The sequence below is a fragment of the Nycticebus coucang genome, chromosome 21, assembly GCF_027406575.1.
Source record: "Nycticebus coucang isolate mNycCou1 chromosome 21, mNycCou1.pri, whole genome shotgun sequence".
NCBI lineage: Eukaryota > Metazoa > Chordata > Mammalia > Primates > Lorisidae > Nycticebus > Nycticebus coucang.
The window spans coordinates 52295892-52312842 of record NC_069800.1 but is presented as its reverse complement, the minus strand read 5'-3'; the positions used below and the strand labels follow the sequence as shown (position 1 = coordinate 52312842).

The window sequence follows — 16951 nt, the reverse complement described above, 5'->3', positions numbered from 1 at the left end:
CCTGGGAAGCAGAAGGGCGGAGGAGCCTGTTAGCAGCTCCAACAGGTGGGCTGTGAGATGGAGGCTGCCTGGCTCCTGGAGCATCCTGCCCTGCCTCTGTAAGTATAGCAGCCCAGCAGCAGGGAAGACATTTGGTGCAGATGGCTGACCATAAGGGGTGACTGAGCTAGAAGAGAGCTACTGTTCATCTTCAAACCCTGTTGTCCCTAGCCCCAGGGGAATAGGTGCTCCGTGCCTATAGGCACTACACCAAGGCCCAAGTGATCCTGAGCCTCAACTATGAAGCGTGTCCAGCTGTTCATTCCCTGTTGTGGCTGGGCCTGGGCACAGAGTAGAGTTGCCGGTCCCCTGCACCACAGAGGCTTCTGTGCAAACCCAGTTATGGGGGTCTAGAGCTAGGTGATGCAGGGTCCTGGACTCCCTAGATCTGCTAATCACAGGCAGAGACCACAGGGACCCAGCTGGGAGGAGCCTAAGTGGGGTGTGAAGGCCCAGGGGTTGTGAGAGCGAGCGAGCCTGGGTGTAGAGGGATGTGGTCCCAGGAGTAGCTCTAGGTTCCTTAGCCTTTTTTGCCCTCAAGACCCTCACACATTCTTGTAGGGGTTTCTGTATTTCCTTTTACAAATGAAACAAGGTGGTAACAGGGTAGGGAGTGGGGCTGGGAAGGCGTGGGGCCTATTTACAGGGGATGTGGAGTGAGTCTGAGGTGGGGAGTTGGGGGATAAGGGCAGGGAGGGGGAGCCCTGGCAGAGCCATCATCTTCCTATGTCTGTGGCAGCCAGGGTCCTGCTGCTACCCAGGGGGAGGGCCCTGGGGCCTGCTCAGCCCCCATAGGCCTGAGTCCCAACAGTCCATACCAGCACCCCTGGGGCTCCTCCTCCCCGCAAGATGTGTTAAGTGGGATGAGGCTCCCGGCTAGGGCCCTGTTCACGGCCAGAGTCCCGGTCTTTGGCCTCCGAGGAGGACGATGAGGAAGAGCCAGAGCCATGGCTGCGGCCTGACTGCCGGTAGGCGGCGCTCAGTTCCTGCAGCCGCTCTGGCGTGGGCCCCCACTTGGCAAAGCCAGGGTCATTCTGTAGGAAGAGCACTGCTGTGTTGTGGACCGCCTTGTAGTGCATTTCCTCCCTGCAAGCAAAGGCAGCTGCTCAGGGTGGGGCTTGGCCTAGCCAGCCCAGCCCCACCTGGCCAGTAGGGCTCTCCTTCCCCTGCCTTCCCCAGACCCACTTCTTGCAGATGTGCTGGGAGCCACTGCGGTACTCGTGCTCGAAGGCAGGCAGGATCAGCTGGTGGCGTTTGAAACGGCTCTGCTCCATGCGGGTGAGCGCTGGTGTTGGGGGTTCCCGCCACTCGGGGATGAACACGATGAAGGACAGAGGCTCTGGTGAGCTCTCCAGCAGTTTCTGTGGATAGGAGCACAGGCTGACATCAGAGGCTGTCCCCAGGTGACTAGCCACCTTCCTGCCCTCACCCCAGCATCAGCACACCCACCTCAAAGTGAGAGACCATAGCATCCATGAGCTCCTCACAGAATGGAGGGTTGGCCTCAAAGGAACCACTCAGTGGGGCGAAGTCTAGGCAGGGCCTAGGGACAAGGTTGAGCATTTAAAGTCCCATTAGGACTCAAGCACTTAACTAGAAACAGGTGCCGTTAAGAGTTTACCCTTAATTCACCTGAGGACAGGTCTAACCATCCCCATTAAATGAATGAAGATAGAAGGCTCAGGCTTGGATACCCATGTTCACTAGTTTAGATCTAGTTCTGAGCCCACTGCCACCACAGAGTATGTCACGCCCAGGAATTCCCTAAGCGCTTAGCTTTGGACCTCTTGATGGCCTGGCCATTTCTTCCTCCTAAATACAGCACCATCTTTCATCTGTGCTCCCCCTCTGCCTTCCCATTACTAGCTGGTAGGTCTCTGAGGTCTGTGTCATCACTTCTCTTTCCTCTCAGGGCCTGGGAATCACGTGTTCCTATTCTAACCCTGAACTACTTCACTAAGGAACCCACAGGCCAGGTTAGGTGGTATCATGTGCCTGCCCGCTGGGTCAGAAAAGCTAAGGCTCCCAGAGGTTAAGTGACACATCCACACAGCTGGTAGAGGCAGGGGCTATCCTCGAGACCGCCTGACTTCAAAGCCCTAAAGTATTAGGAAGCAGCTGACTGAGGTGGGACTTGTACTCTGGAGGACAGCTTCTGGGGCCTGGGAAGTTGGGGGGGTCCAGCAGCCCCTGGCTCTCACCCTCGGGAGCCAAAGTAGCCATCTGTGTCAGGGAAGGCAGAACAGTATTGGCGGAAGTAGCAGTTGAGGGGTGAGGCGAAGCACTCGAAGCTGACACCAAAGAGTCGGTGGAGGGCCTCAAAGACGTGCACAGGCAGTGATCCCTGCAAGCCAGTCCCCTCGTAGAGGCCCACGCCAAACATCATCTGCAGAGGGACCATGGTCAGTAAGTGGGGCTTGGCCTCCGAGGTCCCTTTAGAGGAGCCCTTCCCTGGTTGCCCCTAGGCCTATACCTGGTACCGTCGGAGAAGACACCAGACCCGGGGTAGGAACCTCTCAAAGGCAGAGTCATCAATGCAGCTATAGCGGTAAAGGAGCCACTATGGGACAGAAAGTGGTAGGGTTCAGAAGCGGTCCTTCATGCCCTTTTTACTGGCCTCTTGCTGGGATTTTAAGTCAAAAAAGACCCCAGGCCATAACTCATACCATCACCCAGGGCTCTCCTCACCCCTGCTCTTACCAGCTTACTGAAGTAGTTGCGGCTGACCTTGACCATTTCTCCTTTATACCGGATGCAGACCACGTTGTTTTCCATGTGCATCTCCACACTAGGCATGGGTGGTGCAGACACAGCCAGCCGCACTGGGTAGCAGTACACCAGGCGGGCCTCCACCTCTGGGGCCTCTACCTCCTCTGTGGGCAGAGAGACAGTGAGAGGCTGCCCTGTCCCCACTTGCTTGGTCTCCCCTTGGACATCCTCAGTGCCTACTGCTGCATGGTTTATAACAAAGGGAGTTCCACAGTTCAGTAAATTACGGCTTATTTTCAGTAAGAGAACAAAAAGCCACTCAAAAGAAAAAATAACCAGGCAGTTGGCAGGAGCAGAAACTAGTGATCTGTGTCACCATGATCAGAATTGAAACAGACCCCTGCCTGTGGCAGTTGGGGCCTGGTAGGCAGGTAGGCTTGGATCTGTGGGGCTTGCTACCAACATCACTACAATAGTCACAATATCTCATTTGGGAACCTTTTTTATTTTTTATTTTTTGAGACAGTTTCACCTTGTCACCCTCAGGAGAGTGCCATGGCATCATAGCTCACAGCAACCTCCAACTCTTGGGCTCAAGCGATTCTCTTGCCTCAGTCTGCCAAGTAGCTGGGACTACAGGCGCCCCACAATGCCCAGCTATTTTTAGAGACGGGGTCTTGCTCTTGCTTAGGCTAGTCTCAAACCTGTGAGTTCTGGCAATCCACCCAACTCAGCCTCCCAGAGTGCTAGGATTACAGGTGTTGAATACCATAGCCAGCCTCATGTAGGCTTCTTTTTGGGCCAAGTGGTTTACTTGAGTTACCTATGAGCACTCTCATAATCCTGTGGCCAGGTGTGATACCCCAGTCTGGAGAAACTGAGGCTTGCAGAGAATGGATGTAAACCCTAAGTCCACCTCACTACCTTCCCTGGGCCCATCTTCACCAATTTATGGCTTTCCTTTCTTATCACTTCTCTATTTGCTGTAAGGGTGCTGAAACCCCCAAGCCAAAGGACAGCACAGGTTCTGCTCCAAATGGGCCTGGGCCTTAGGCTCAGCCTCACTTGTTCTTTCCATCAGGGCATCAGGTTACAGAGTTGACAGCAGCACAGCTGGCTCCCCGCCACCTTAGCTACCTGGGATGTTGTTTTCCTTGAGGATTGCAAGGTGCTTCTCTCGGATCCGTTTCACGTACTCCAGCGAGATGTGGTAGATCTTGCTGCAGATGCCTTCCACAGAGTCCTTGGCTGCGGCCGAAACATGGGGACCACACTGCCTCCGCAGGTGCTCTAGGCGATCCTGGAGGATACACTTCTGATTAGGGTACCAGTGGAGGCGAGAGGGCCTCGGCTGGGCTGGCAGGTAACTGTAGGGGTGTTAGATTCCAGCAGTCTTTATTTGAAATCACTTCTGCTACTCATTAGTTATGTCACGTGGGACAAATCTCTGAATTTTATTCCTCAAATGTCAAGGGAACACAAAATACCTAACAGGGCAGTGTGAACATTAAATGTGATCATTCCCTTTAGGGCTTACCAAGCCCCTACCATACAGTAAGTGTCCAATAAATGCCAGAAGCTTCTGTTGGGGTGACACTGTGCTACTACCCAGAATTACCGGAGAAATACAAAACACACAAACCAGCTTGGTCCCAGCTTATAGCATTTGCAGTCTATTGGAGAAAAAGATGATACAAAATGGGGTGCTTGGTTGTTGGAGATCTGAAGTTTGAGCTTCTAACTACTTGCAATGATGACTGTAGACATTTGTAGTTTTGCTGAATCACACATGTTAAGTAAAACTGAAGAGTGAAATGAGTCACTCTGGCTAGTGAGCACACCTACCTTCATCACTCTCTACGTGTCAAGTACACAGTTACTACCGTGAAGTGCGAAACCTTGTCTCTTGTGAAAAATGGTCCTGAAAAGAAAGCCCATTGCTAGTGCTGATGGAGAGGTTTAAGAAGTGATAGGTCTGGGCCAGAAAACAATTGTTTTGGACACATTAAGAGCAGGGAACTGAATCTGATAGTACTTTTTTTTGTAGTTTTTTTGGCCAGGGCTGGATTTGAACCTGCCACCTCCAGCATATGGGGCCAGCGCCCTACCCCTTTGAGCCACAGGCGCTGCCCCCGATAGTACTTCTTAACTATGATACAGAAAAACTTTTGTCAATTTCTTTTTAAAAATAGATTCAACTGAGATGTTGAACATTAACTTGAAAAGGCAGCTCCTTGTGGTGTGTGGCCAAGTATGGGATTCTGTTGAGAATGTTAATGGGAATGTCTTTGGGAGAAAGCCAGGAGCCTCGAGAAACCTCTCCATAGTTGAGAGTTTGGGGACTGATGAATGTCAAAGGGCTGCTGTATTACACAAGAAAAGGCAGCTGGGGGAGTCCCTGCATGGTGGACAGGAAGAGTAGGCTTCCTGAAGGAAATAGCCAGAGAGCCCTAAAAACTGTCCTTTTCAGCCTGGGCCCCACTCACCATGTAGTCCTCCTTGGAGGCTGAGTGGTCTTTGCGAAGCCAACTGAAGGTATCTTCCACATTCCATTTGACCACCTTCCTGCTGTCGGGGGATGCACTCCTGCCAGGCAAGAACAGAAGGGTGGCTCAGCACAGGGGCCTGCTCTTAGGTGTTTGTGCCACCCTCCTTGTTCCTCCTATCCTACTTCTACTGGCTTCTCAGGCACCAGCCCCTAGACCTACAGGGCAGCCCCTTGTTTTGCTTGTGGGAGGATGGCCCCAACTTCTGCAATGACAGCGACCTGTGTGAAAGTGGCTGGATGGCCTACCACTGCTCCCTCTGATTACAGACTCATCTTTGGGCAGGAGATGGAGCCAAACCTGGACTCAATGAGCCGCCTGGCAGCCTCTGCATATTTAAAAAGCAGGCGCTTGGCTTCCTCCCGGAACTTGATTCGGGATAACCTGGGTTAGAGAACAGGCAGGTGTTAGAGCCCTTCTGGACATGACTGGACACAGAAACCAAATGGCTCAGGTCATCCCAGCTGTGGGGCTCTACCTGATAGGAATGTCATTCATGATTTCACGGAACATGGAAGGTGACACAACTGGTTCACAGTTGCTTGGCAACAGAGGGTCAGAGCCTTTGTCCACCACCTTGCGTTCCAGCATCCAGCGGTTGAAAGATTCCCGAGGAGGCTCAATGCCTGTGGGACAGAAGAGATGCTGAAAACCTAGTCAACAGGGTCCATTCAGGGCCTGGCACGTAGGCAGCACCTCTCTTAAGTAGTAAGCCAGACACAGTCCCTCTTACTTTAGAATCACTAGTTTTGTTCTGTTTTAAGACGGTGTCTCACTATGTCACCCTTGATAGAGTGCCGTGGCGCCACAGCTCACAGCAACCTCAAACTCGGGCTTCAGTGATTCTCTTGCCTCAACCTCCCAAGTAGCTGGGACTACAGGCGCCCACCACAATGCCTGACTATTTTTTGTTGCAGTTTGGCCAGGGCCGGGTTTGAACCCGCCACCATCGGTATATGGGGCCTGCGCCCTACCCACTGAGCCACAGGTGCCGCCCCACTTTTATGTTCGTCTACAGGTACAAGTTGAGCATCCCTAATCTGAAAATACAAAATTCAAATTGTTGCCAAATTAAAAACTCTTTTTTTTTTTGAGACAGAGTCTCTGTCCCTGGCAGTAGTGCAGTGGTGTCATCATAGCACAATACAACCTTGTGGGCTCAAGTGATCCTCAGGCCTCAGCCTTCCAAGTAGCTAAGACTACAGGTACCCACCATTACACCCAGCTAATTTTTCTACCTTTTGTAAAGACGAGGTCTTGTGTTGCCCAACTAGTTTGAACTCTAGGCTTCAAGCAATCCTTCCACGGTATCCCTCCAAAGTGCTCAGATGACAAGTATAAGCTACCATGCCTGGCCCCAAATCCAAAACTTTTTGAGGGCCAACATAATACCACAAGTGGAAAATTCACATTACTCATGTAATGTATGTGCTGCATTTAAAATGCAGTCAAGGGCGGCGCCTGTGGCTCAGTTGGTGGGGCGCCGGCCCCATATACCGAGGGTGGCGGGTTCAAACCCAGCCCCGGCCAAACTGCAACCAAAAAATAGCCGGGCGTTGTGGCGGGCGCCTGTGGTCCCAGCTACTCGGGAGGCTGAGGCAAGAGAATCGCTTAAGCCCAGGAGTTGGAGGTTGCTGTGAGCTGTGTGAGGCCACGGCACTCTACCGAGGGCCATAAAGTGAGACTCTGTCTCTACAAAAAAAAAAAATAAAAAAAAAATAAAATAAAATGCAGTCAAAACTCTGGGGGCTGGGCACAGTGGCTCATGTTTGTAATCCTCGCAGTCTGGGAGGGCGAGGCAGGTGAATGGCCTGAGCTCACAAGTTCGAGACCAGCCTGAAGTAAGAGTGAGACCCCGTCTCTAAAAATAGCCAGGTATTGTGGCAGGCATCTGTAGTCCCAGCTACTTGGGAGACTGAGGCAAAAGAATCACTTGAGCCCAAGAGTCTGAGGTTGCTGTGAGCTATGACACCATAGTACTCTACCAAGGGATGACAAAAATGAGACTCTGTCTCAAAAAAAAAAAAAAAAACTATTTGGTGTGAATTTACCTTCAAGTTACATGTAGGGTATATATGAAACATAAATGATTTCATGTTTAGATTTGGGTGTCATCGAGATACTTCACTATGGGGCGGTGCCTATAGCTCAGTGAGTAGGGCACCAGCCCCAATTACCAAGGGTGGTGGGTTCAAACCCGGCGCCAGCCAAACTGCAACAAAAAATAGCTGGGCATTGTGGTGGGCGCCTGTGATCCCAGATACTTGGGAGGCTGAGGCAAGAGAATCATCTAAGCCCAAGAGCTGGAGGTTGCTGTGAGCTGTGACGCCACAGCACTCTTAGAGCGACAAAATAAGACTGTCTCTAAAAAAAAAAAAGGCGGCATCTGTGGCTCAGTGAGTAGGGCACCGGCCCCATATACCGAGGGTGGTGTGTTCAAACCCAGCTCCGGCCAAACTGCAACAAAAAATAGCCAGGCATTGTGGCAAGTGCCTGTGGTCCCAGCTACTCGGGAGGGTGAGGCAAGAGAATCGCCTAAGCCCAGAGCTGGACATTGCTGTGAGCTGTGATGCCACAGCACTCTACCAAGGGTGACAAAGTGAGACTATGTCTCTTAAAAAAAAAGATATTTAACTATGTACATGCAAATATTCTAAAATTCAAAACAGACTCAAAATCTGAAACAATTCTAGTTCCAAACAATTTCAGATCAGAGATGTTCAACCTGTATAGAAAAGGCGTTGAATAGTGCCTGGCAAATACTAAGCACTCTGGAAGCCACTGTTATAAGCGCAGAGAAGTTAAGCAATAAACCAAGATCACAGAGCAAACAGTATAGCCAGGATTTCCAACAGGCCTGCACCCTACACAGCACATGCTCTGAGCCACTGGGCTCCACTGTGCCAACCCCAGCCTGCCTGGCCAAGCTGGCTCTTACTAGAGGTGGATGGGAACAAAGGCAACTGTGGCCCGAAGCAGTTACCTTCTCGCTGCTGGCACAGCTCCCGATAGTGCTGCCGAAGCTTCAGGATGAGCTGGGAGCGCAGCAGCTCTACTTCCGGATGCGGGGGGAGCACCTCTGAGGGTCCTCGATGCTTGATGACAGCATTGGTCTGGATGTCCAAGTCCCAGTAAACCCTTGGGACACAGACAAGAGTGATGAGGATACCCTACCTGCCATCACCACACCCCACAGCTCTGAGCAGGCTGGCTGTCAGCAGTGGGTGCCCCCAAGCCAATCAGCATAGACTCACTCAGTGGGTCGGAGGAGAGCTGCCTGCTGTTTATCTTCAGGGGATGTACCCCAAATCTTCAATGTTGGGGTTCCTGGGATGCTGGGGGAGCTGGGCACCGACTGGCCTGTGGGTGTCACAGGAATTTCAATCTAAAGCAAGAGTTACAAAGACATCAGGTTAGGAGATTTACCAAACAGGCTTGCTCTATGCTGTAGTGTGTAGTGAACCAGGTCCTGGATCCCCCTCCTGGACAGCATGTGGATTCCCAGCCCCTGCAAGGAACCTGCTGGCTGGCTGAGATGGCCACTCACCAGCCAGTTCCTGGCTTCTTCCTGGCAGACACTCACCTTGGGCTTCTTCACACCATTGCCGCTTGGCTGCTCATCTGAGAGCTGCTGCTTTCTGGGCTTGTTCTCAGGCAGGGGGGTTTCCACCAAGCTTGAGTCTTGGGGCAACGGGGTCGCATTCAGCCCCAAAGGGTCCGACTGGTGGAGGGAGACCAGCAGAGTTGCAACCAGGCCCAGCAGTGTAGGAGCCCCAGTACTTTGCAGTCCTCATGCCCTCCTGCCCCTGCTCTTCAGAGAAGAGCAGAGGGGCTGGGACACAGGCAAAGAACACCAGCCCCCACTCTTGCCTGCTGCTTGAAACTGTGTGACATGAGTGAGTTACTTCCCTTCCAGCTCCCTCCACTTCAGAGTGATGGCACTTAGCCCAACTATGCATTGAGAAGATTATTAAACAAGTCAGTGAATGTGACTTTAACATGCCATCTGCCATAAGATCAGTACTTAGGACATGTTAATATACTTAAGAACAGAATGAAAGTCAGGAATAAAGGAAACACTCAAGCAATGCTTCTTTTTAATAAAGCAATACCCCGTAGATGGAACTCCTTTGGTGACACTGAGAGTATGTGTGCTGAGAAGTTATATCAAGGTGCAAGTGCTCTGCCCTCTAGCTGTGAGGTGGGCCACTCAGTGCCCCTCTCTGAACCTCAGGGGTTTCACTTGCAAAATGAACTTGCCAACTGGCTTGACTGTGCCCAATAAAAAAGGGTGTCCCAACTGAGAGAGACCAAAAAGCCCACAGTCCCACCAAATAGTCCATGCCTGTACTTCCTGTCACACTGACATTTCCGTTCTTAGAACCCTCTTCTCTGCCACTCTCCCTTGCTAACCTCGCCCTAAACACTAATTCTCACAGCTCTCCTGTCCCCTCCCCTTCCCCAGACCAGGGGAAGATGCACTTTTAACATCATTCTCTATACACACAAGTACCATAACTTAATCCTATCATCCCCCTCTAGTAGACTGTGGGCTGTGGGTGTTCTGCAAGGGCAGGGAGTTTATCTATCTTGTTCGACCTGCACTGCTACACAGTGCCTAACCTATAGAAGCTCAATATCTTGGACTATTCTAACCATCTGTTTGTCAGTATCCTCTATTTGAATGTAGGTTATATAAGGGCAGGGATGGTGTCTGTCTCTCTTGTCATTGTATCTGCACGCCCCAGTACAAGGATAGGCCATAACAGCTGCTCAGGGTACATTTAGGGAAGGCCACATTGCCATGGGCTGCTCTGAGACCCCCACTCCAGGCTGGAGACTCACAATCACATCATGTTGGCCCAACACAGGCATCTCCCACAGGGACTGGTTGGTGAATCGGTTGAAATAGTAGGGGCGGTTCTCCCTCCGGCTCCAGCACTTCTCCCAGCCTGCATGCACCAGCTCCTCTGCAAACAGGCATGGGACCCAGTCAGAGTCAGGGCTGCTCCTAGAGCACCCTTCCTACCCTACCACCCACCACCACTGCTCCCCACTAGTACCTGGGAGGTCCTGCACCAGGCGGATTGGCTTTGGAGAACAGGGCTGGCTCTGATTGGAAGTGCCTGGGGAGTGACTCAGCAGGGATGCTTCCTCCCGGGGGCTGCCGTGATTCTCATTGGCCATCTCAGCACCCACACAGGACCTGCCATACAGAGGATGGAAGAGTGTCAGCTCCACCCCTCCACCAGTTATAATCCACTGAGGGCCCCAGTGACCACCCGCAGATCTGGAGAAATCCAATCCCATCCTGACCTGGAGGGCCAGCATAGTGCCATAGGAGTCTTGGGATCTAAGCTGCAGTTCCTTCAATTGTAAAATGGGTACACTCCTGCAGCTCCTTCTGCCTAAACTACCTGTCCCCCAACTCACTGCCTGGCTTGCTGCCTAGTTCACATCTTCCAGGAAGCCTTCCTTAACTCTCCCCTCTTCAGACTAGGGGGTAAGGGTCCTTCCTTAGGGCCATGAACACCTCCACTGTAGTATTCAGATGGCTTGGTCTATCAACTGGGTTTGTTCCCCCATTAAACTGTCAGAACTTCTAGGATAGGAGTTGGGTCCAATCCAGCTTTCTCCAGAGTCCAGCTACTAATTCTGCAAATATTTACAAAGTACCAAAAGAGGCAAACAATCAGAACAAGGCTTGCCCTTGAGAAGCTATTCCCACAAGAAGGAATCGTAACAACTCCTCTTGGGAGGAGGTGGGATTTTACTGCTTTCATCCAGTAAAATCTAAACAGAAAAAAGCACATCTGGGGAAGGGGCATGAAACTGAATTTGTCAGTTCATTTCACATTGTTGAGCAAGGAGTAATCTGTCACTAAAAGAAGCAATCTGCAACCAAGGACTATCTAATTCAGTCCTTCACAACCCCCAGGTGAAAATTTACTTGTAGCAAGGAGGCCAGTTTCTTCAGATTTGTATTCCTACTTCCCCCACCCAAAGCATACTCCGCACAAGCCCCAATGGCCAAAGTGGTTCCTGAACTGGGGCTGTGAGACTCCTAAGGGGCCAACTGCAATTGGTGATGCTGAATTTGTTTTTGGTATGTCACAACACCCAAAAGATACCAAACCTTTACCCCCAATAAGACCACAAAGGCAAGTTTAAACATTATGTTTGCATGCTGAAATTTTATCAACTCATTGTGGTCACACTGTTTCTCTCATAATGATCAGAAGCTCTGAATGGTTGTTGACAAAATCGTAGGAATCAGGGGGACATTGATTTTATTGTACACCCAATCACAGACATCTTCGTTAATTTGGAAAGGGAAAAATGAATGGTTGCTCCATCTGTACAGTCTGTAAGATAAAAACGCAGGGGGCCAGGACTATATACAACAAAAAAGGGCCTTGATAACAAAAAGATTTAGAAACACTAACCAAGGGAAGAAAAAGCTGGAGCTGCCTTGGTTCTCCTTGGTTCTCCGGGAGGGAGGAATTCCTGGGGCCTTGGGGGCTGAGCCCATAGGTTTCAAGGCTGAATGAGGTCCCCTTTCTCTCACCCTCTGGGGTCTGCAACGATAGCATGAGAGGGTTTTCTTCTCCAGCCAGATAGACCCCCAAGTCACAGGGTCCCACAGAGGCAGAGGGGAGGCCTACAGGAAGGCTCAGCACAGCTGGGTGGGCTGGTCAGCAGTGGAGTGGCCCAGGGCCCAGGGGATTCCTTGCATCAGCAGCTGAAGACCAAATAGAAGAAGAGAGAGTCACAGGCCTGTGAAATGCTATAGGGCATGGAAAACACCAAGAGGAACAAGGACACAGAGCAAATTGGGAGCTCCCAGGCCAGAGGTTGGGGGGCACAGGGGAGGCTGTGAGGTCGGGGAGGGAGTGATGGAGTCCTGGAGATTCAGGGGATGAAACTTTTACTTCTCAAACTTTCTAATTAACAGGTTCACCTTCCTGGGCTCCTTATCTACATGGTTGCACAGGGGCCCAAGTTTAATTTAATGCTGTTGTTACTATCTTAACATTTTTATTACATTTTTCATTTCTTTAACAAGGGGCCCATGTTTTCATTTTGCACACTGGATCCTGTCAACTAAAGTACTCTTAGACCAGAGAACAGTGATCAAACATACATCTCATGGATCTGAGGGCACAATTCAAGCCACCCACAGCAAGTAAAAGACACACTTCTTTGAATAACTGTCTTGAAAAAAAAAAACAAAAAAAACCATGCAAACACATTATGTAACATATCTTGTTCGTCTTTATTGAAAAAGTGTTTCCCAAGAAACATCCCGTGATATCGATGCACCAGGTGGATGAACTCTGCAGAAGAGGCACAAGAAGTTTAGTGGGAGGCCAAACAGGGACACTGCAGTATTTCCAAAACCGGCTGTGCATCAGAATTATCTGGGGATTTATAAAAAAAAAAAAATTCAGACTCCTGTACCTCACGCTACATCTTAGGAGCCAGAAATGGGCGGGGGGCGGCGCAGTACACAGCATTCGTATTTGCTAAACGCAACGCAAGAGTGGGAGATGAGAAGACTATAATTTTCTCACCTCACACAACTGGAAAAGTTTATCATTTTTTTTTACGATTAAACAAAATTTAATTCTCTATGTAATGTGGGTGCAGCAGCTCTGTGGCTAAAATACCACCCATGGGGTGGACGGATCCGGATTATGGGTGCTCGACCTCTATGATTAGCCTAGCTAGCTCGCTGTACGCGCTAACACATAGCTGCTCCTCTTAAGATAACATTTTCCTGTGACAGCCCGACCCCCACGCGTGCCGCAGTCTGAGAAGAATAACTCAGTTTAAGAATAAACAATTGCATCTGCACAACCAAGCGGAGGAACCCACCAGAAGATAAAGAACCAAGGTGCGGAATTGGGGAAAGAAAGGGCGGGAACATCCCAGCAATGTACCAATCAGAATTATCCAACCCAGTAGGGAGGCGGCAACTGGGTTTGTAAGATGCGCAGGCGCGGGGCGCGCCAAGAAGGTGGCTAGCCCGGCGCGGGCGCCTTCCCCTCCCCCAACCCCAGCGGGGGCGGTCTGTTTGGCGCGCGCGCGCCGGCCCATCTCGCGGGCTCCGCCCCCCGCCCCGCCGCGCGCTCCCGCCTCCGGGCTGAGGCGACTCAGAGTCGGAGCCCGACACAAAGGCGGTGGCGGCGGCAGCAGTGGAGGGGCCCTAGAGGCCGCTCCGCCCGCGCTCTCCGGGCCCACCTTGGTCACCTCGGCCACCGGTCCGACAGCCCACCCGCGGGTCTAAGATGGCGGCGGCGACTGAGACGGGGCAAGCGGCAGCCCCGAGCGGAAAACGCCGGAGGGGCCACCACGGTCTGTCTTCGGATCCCCAGGTCCTGGCGCGGCTCGCGGCGGGACCGTGGCTTCCCGGGACTCTTACCTGCCTGGAGCAGAGTCGAGGGGACGCGGCTACACGTTCTGCTCGACCGCCCGTTTTGCCGCCTCCGCCTCGCCCTCCCCAGCGCCGCTGCCGCCATCTTGTGTCCCGGGCAGGGACTCTGGGCTGCGCATGCGCTGGTACCGCCTCTGAGGGGCCTCGCCACAGTCGTGCCGCCATCTTGAGTGTGGCGGGGTCGGCGGGCTCCTCGGACCCTGCTTGTTTTCGGCCCCCTGCCCTTCCCTGCTGTTCCATGCAGTTCTGTGGAAGGGGGAGACAGCTTTGTTGGTCTTAGGAGGTGGACTGACGAAAAAATAAACTCCCAAGCACGTCCCCGCCTCAGTTTCCCCCGCCAGCACACACCCCGGAGCCGGAGTAGCTGGGTGGGCGTTGCGCCGGCAGGGTTGGACTGAGTGTGCGCACTAGGGGGTGCGAGGGAGGTTTGAAACCTGTTGGGGGCTCGGGCTCAGCTGCCGACCCAGGGGCGGAGCCCTGGTGACGTAGCTCTGGACGTGGCCGGGAGCTGAGCTGGGTCCTAGCCCCCCGCGCGCCTTTGCCCCTTCCAGCCGGTCTGTCACCCTCTGTGGGCCTCGGTCCCGTGTAGTGCTGGAATGTTTTCCAGCCTTGCGCAGTGACCAGGGTACCATGCAAATCAAACCTTTCCTCATACTGAGCCTGCCCAAATTCTAAATGAGTAGAAGAAAAAAGCCGTGGGGGGCTTTATTACAATAAAGAACCGCTTTGGCGAAGTAGGGAAATTTCTAGAGAAAATGCATCGAAGGAGCTTCCCATCGCTGATACATCTGTGGCCGTTGGTTTAAACCCTCACTAGGACCTCAAACCGGCTACAAAGGTTAATCTAGCAGGAGACTGGCATTTGTCCGGTGCTGCTTTCCTGCCGGGCTCCTTGCAGGATTCTTCGGTAGGGACCGGCCACGTCTGTCCTCCCGAGTTAGCAATCCTGCTAGCTTGAGAAGGGGACAAGCTTGCCACCTGCTGTTGGTCCAGCGCTTGTGTGCAGCCAAAGGTTGCAGATGCCCCGGCTGGGCGGCTCTGATGTCCATGGTCCTGGCAGCATGCGGCTTGGGAGGGGGTGGGGTAGCAGGAAAACCTGAGGCCGGGCTATGAATAGTAATGAAGAATTAAGGTTCTCTGGTTTCTCGTCTAGTCTGGTTTCAAATCCCTGCACCTCCGCCCTAGATATGTGTTATAGAGTCTGCCTACCTCATAAAGATTTGGTGAGGGCTGGGTGCGGTAGCTCTAGCCAGTAACCCCAGCACTCTGGGAGGCCGAGGCGGGTGGATTGCCTGAGCTCGCAGGTTCGAGACCAGCCTGAGCCACAGCGAGACCTCCCCCCCCCCGCCCCCGTCTCTAAAAAAAGTAGCCGGGCGTTGTGGTGGGTGCCTGTAGTCCCAGCTACTTGAGAGGCTGAGGCAACAGAATCGCTTAAGCCCAAGAGTTGGAGGTTGCTGTGAGCTGTGACCCTACAGCGCTCTTCCCAGGGCAACTCAATAAGACTGTCTCAAAAAATATATATATTTTTTTGGTGAGAATTGACCGGAGCATATGCAGTACTCCGTCCACATAGCACCTGGCACTTCGTGAGTGCTTCACAAATGTTAGCTCTTAGCACTGCTCAGTGTTAGGGAGATAACTCCCAGTAGATCTGAGGCCTATAGAGATAAGCCAGCTCTGCTAGGCACAATAGGCGCAGCGGTTCCTTCCCTCACAGAGCTTTCAGTTCAGATGGGAAGCTTGATAGGAAACAGGGTGCCTGCACCCTATCTCAGTCCTGCATGTGGGGACCACCTGTCCTTCACTTGGGACAGCCTTGGTTTATGACTGCTGTCCTGGCATAGTTATCAATATTGTCTCCCCTCTCCAAAGTGCCCTGGTTTGCTGATTTCCTAGGCTGGGAGTACCAGCTCTTCTTAGTGGACCGGTTAGTGAAGCATCTCAGCTTACACTAAAGCTTTTCTTTTTCTTTTTCTTTTCTTTGAGACAGAGTCTCACTATGTTACCCTTGGTAGGGTGCTGTGGCGTCATAGCTCACAGCAACCTCCAACTCTTGGGCTTAGGCGATTCTCTTGCCTCAGCCTCCCTGGTAGCTGGGACTACAGGCGCCCGCCACAATGCCTGGCTATTTTTTTGTTGTTGTTGCAGTTGTTTTAGCTGGCCCGGGCCATGTTCGAACCCACCACCCTCAGTTTATGTGGCTGGCCCCATAATGACTGTGCTACGGGGGCGGAGCCAGAGTAAAGCTTTTCTGTTAAATAAAGTGAGAGGCATAACTCAGTCTCCTAGGCTGACTGACTTCTACTAACTACAAGTTACTAGTAATCTTTTAATGTACTGTGAGGCTCCCACATTTCTGCTGTCACTTCCTGAACACATTGTTTTATTTGGTTTCTACTAAAGGTTGTAATCATTCCATGAAGTAATCTATCTAACATTAGAATAAACAAACAGTACTTCTCGGGTTCCCCATTTCTGTCTTTTCTTGATTAGTTTTTGCATGTGATAAACCCATGTTTTTGAGATCTCCATCTTTGTCCAAGGAGAGAAGGGAGGTTAATTGTGCTTCTAAACATCTCAGTGTTCAGAACATTTGATAGCACATCCAAGAGATTGAGGTCCCCAGAGAAATAGTACATCTTTGAACTGTGTCTTGGTTTTAAAGGCAGCTTGTTCTCACTAATCAGAGTACTTATTCCAGGCTCTGTGCCTGTAACTCAGTGGTTAAAGCGCTGGTCACATAAACCCAGCTGGCTGGTTGGAACCCTGCCCAGGCCTGCTAAACAACAACGACAACAACAACAGAAAATAGCCAGGTTTTGGGGGGTGGGGCCTGTAGTCCCAGCTGCTTGGGAGGTGGAGGCAAGAGGATCACTTGAACCCAAGAATTTGAGGTTGTTGTGAGCTACAATGCCATAGCACTCTGCCGAGGATGACCAAGTGAGACTCTGTCTCAAAAAAATAAAAAAATAGGCTGGGTGCCCATATCTCAGCAGTTAAGTCACCAGCCACATGCACTGGAGCTGGTGGGTTCGAACCTGGCCTGGGCCTGCTAAACAAAAAAAATTATTAAAAAATAAAATGTTTTGGACTGTAATTTAAATGACCCTGTATCTTCTATCCTTTCAAGAATGGCTAGAGTACTCTGAAGATACACCACACTGGGCAATCTCCTGTGATAACTTCACAGAGCCTCAAGCTGTTGCCCTAGATAGAGTGC

The 16951-nt window shown here is 51.6% G+C and overlaps 1 protein-coding gene across 3 annotated transcripts; it reads right to left on the bottom strand.

Moving 5' to 3' along the window:
* Positions 1–93: 93 nt before the first annotated feature.
* PCIF1 (phosphorylated CTD interacting factor 1) lies at positions 94–13856 on the bottom strand. Of its 3 annotated transcripts, XM_053573390.1 has the most exons (18): positions 13720–13828; positions 11960–12036; positions 11741–11872; positions 10358–10500; positions 10140–10264; positions 8878–9015; positions 8549–8679; positions 8278–8432; positions 5773–5920; positions 5595–5678; positions 5235–5334; positions 3886–4048; positions 2740–2912; positions 2513–2599; positions 2241–2425; positions 1489–1582; positions 1225–1400; positions 94–1125 (listed from the first exon to the last, which is right to left on the bottom strand). In XM_053573390.1, exons 3-18 carry the CDS (start codon positions 11824–11826, stop codon positions 894–896), a joined length of 2220 nt encoding a protein of 739 aa, XP_053429365.1. In that variant the 5' UTR covers positions 11827–11872; positions 11960–12036; positions 13720–13828; the 3' UTR covers positions 94–893. The 3 variants fall into 3 exon arrangements, with proteins under 3 accessions (XP_053429365.1, XP_053429364.1, XP_053429366.1); XM_053573389.1 differs by lacking the exon at positions 11960–12036 and having other exon boundaries at positions 13720–13856; XM_053573391.1 differs by lacking the exons at positions 11741–11872; positions 11960–12036 and having other exon boundaries at positions 13720–13826.
* Positions 13857–16951: the final 3095 nt, after the last annotated feature.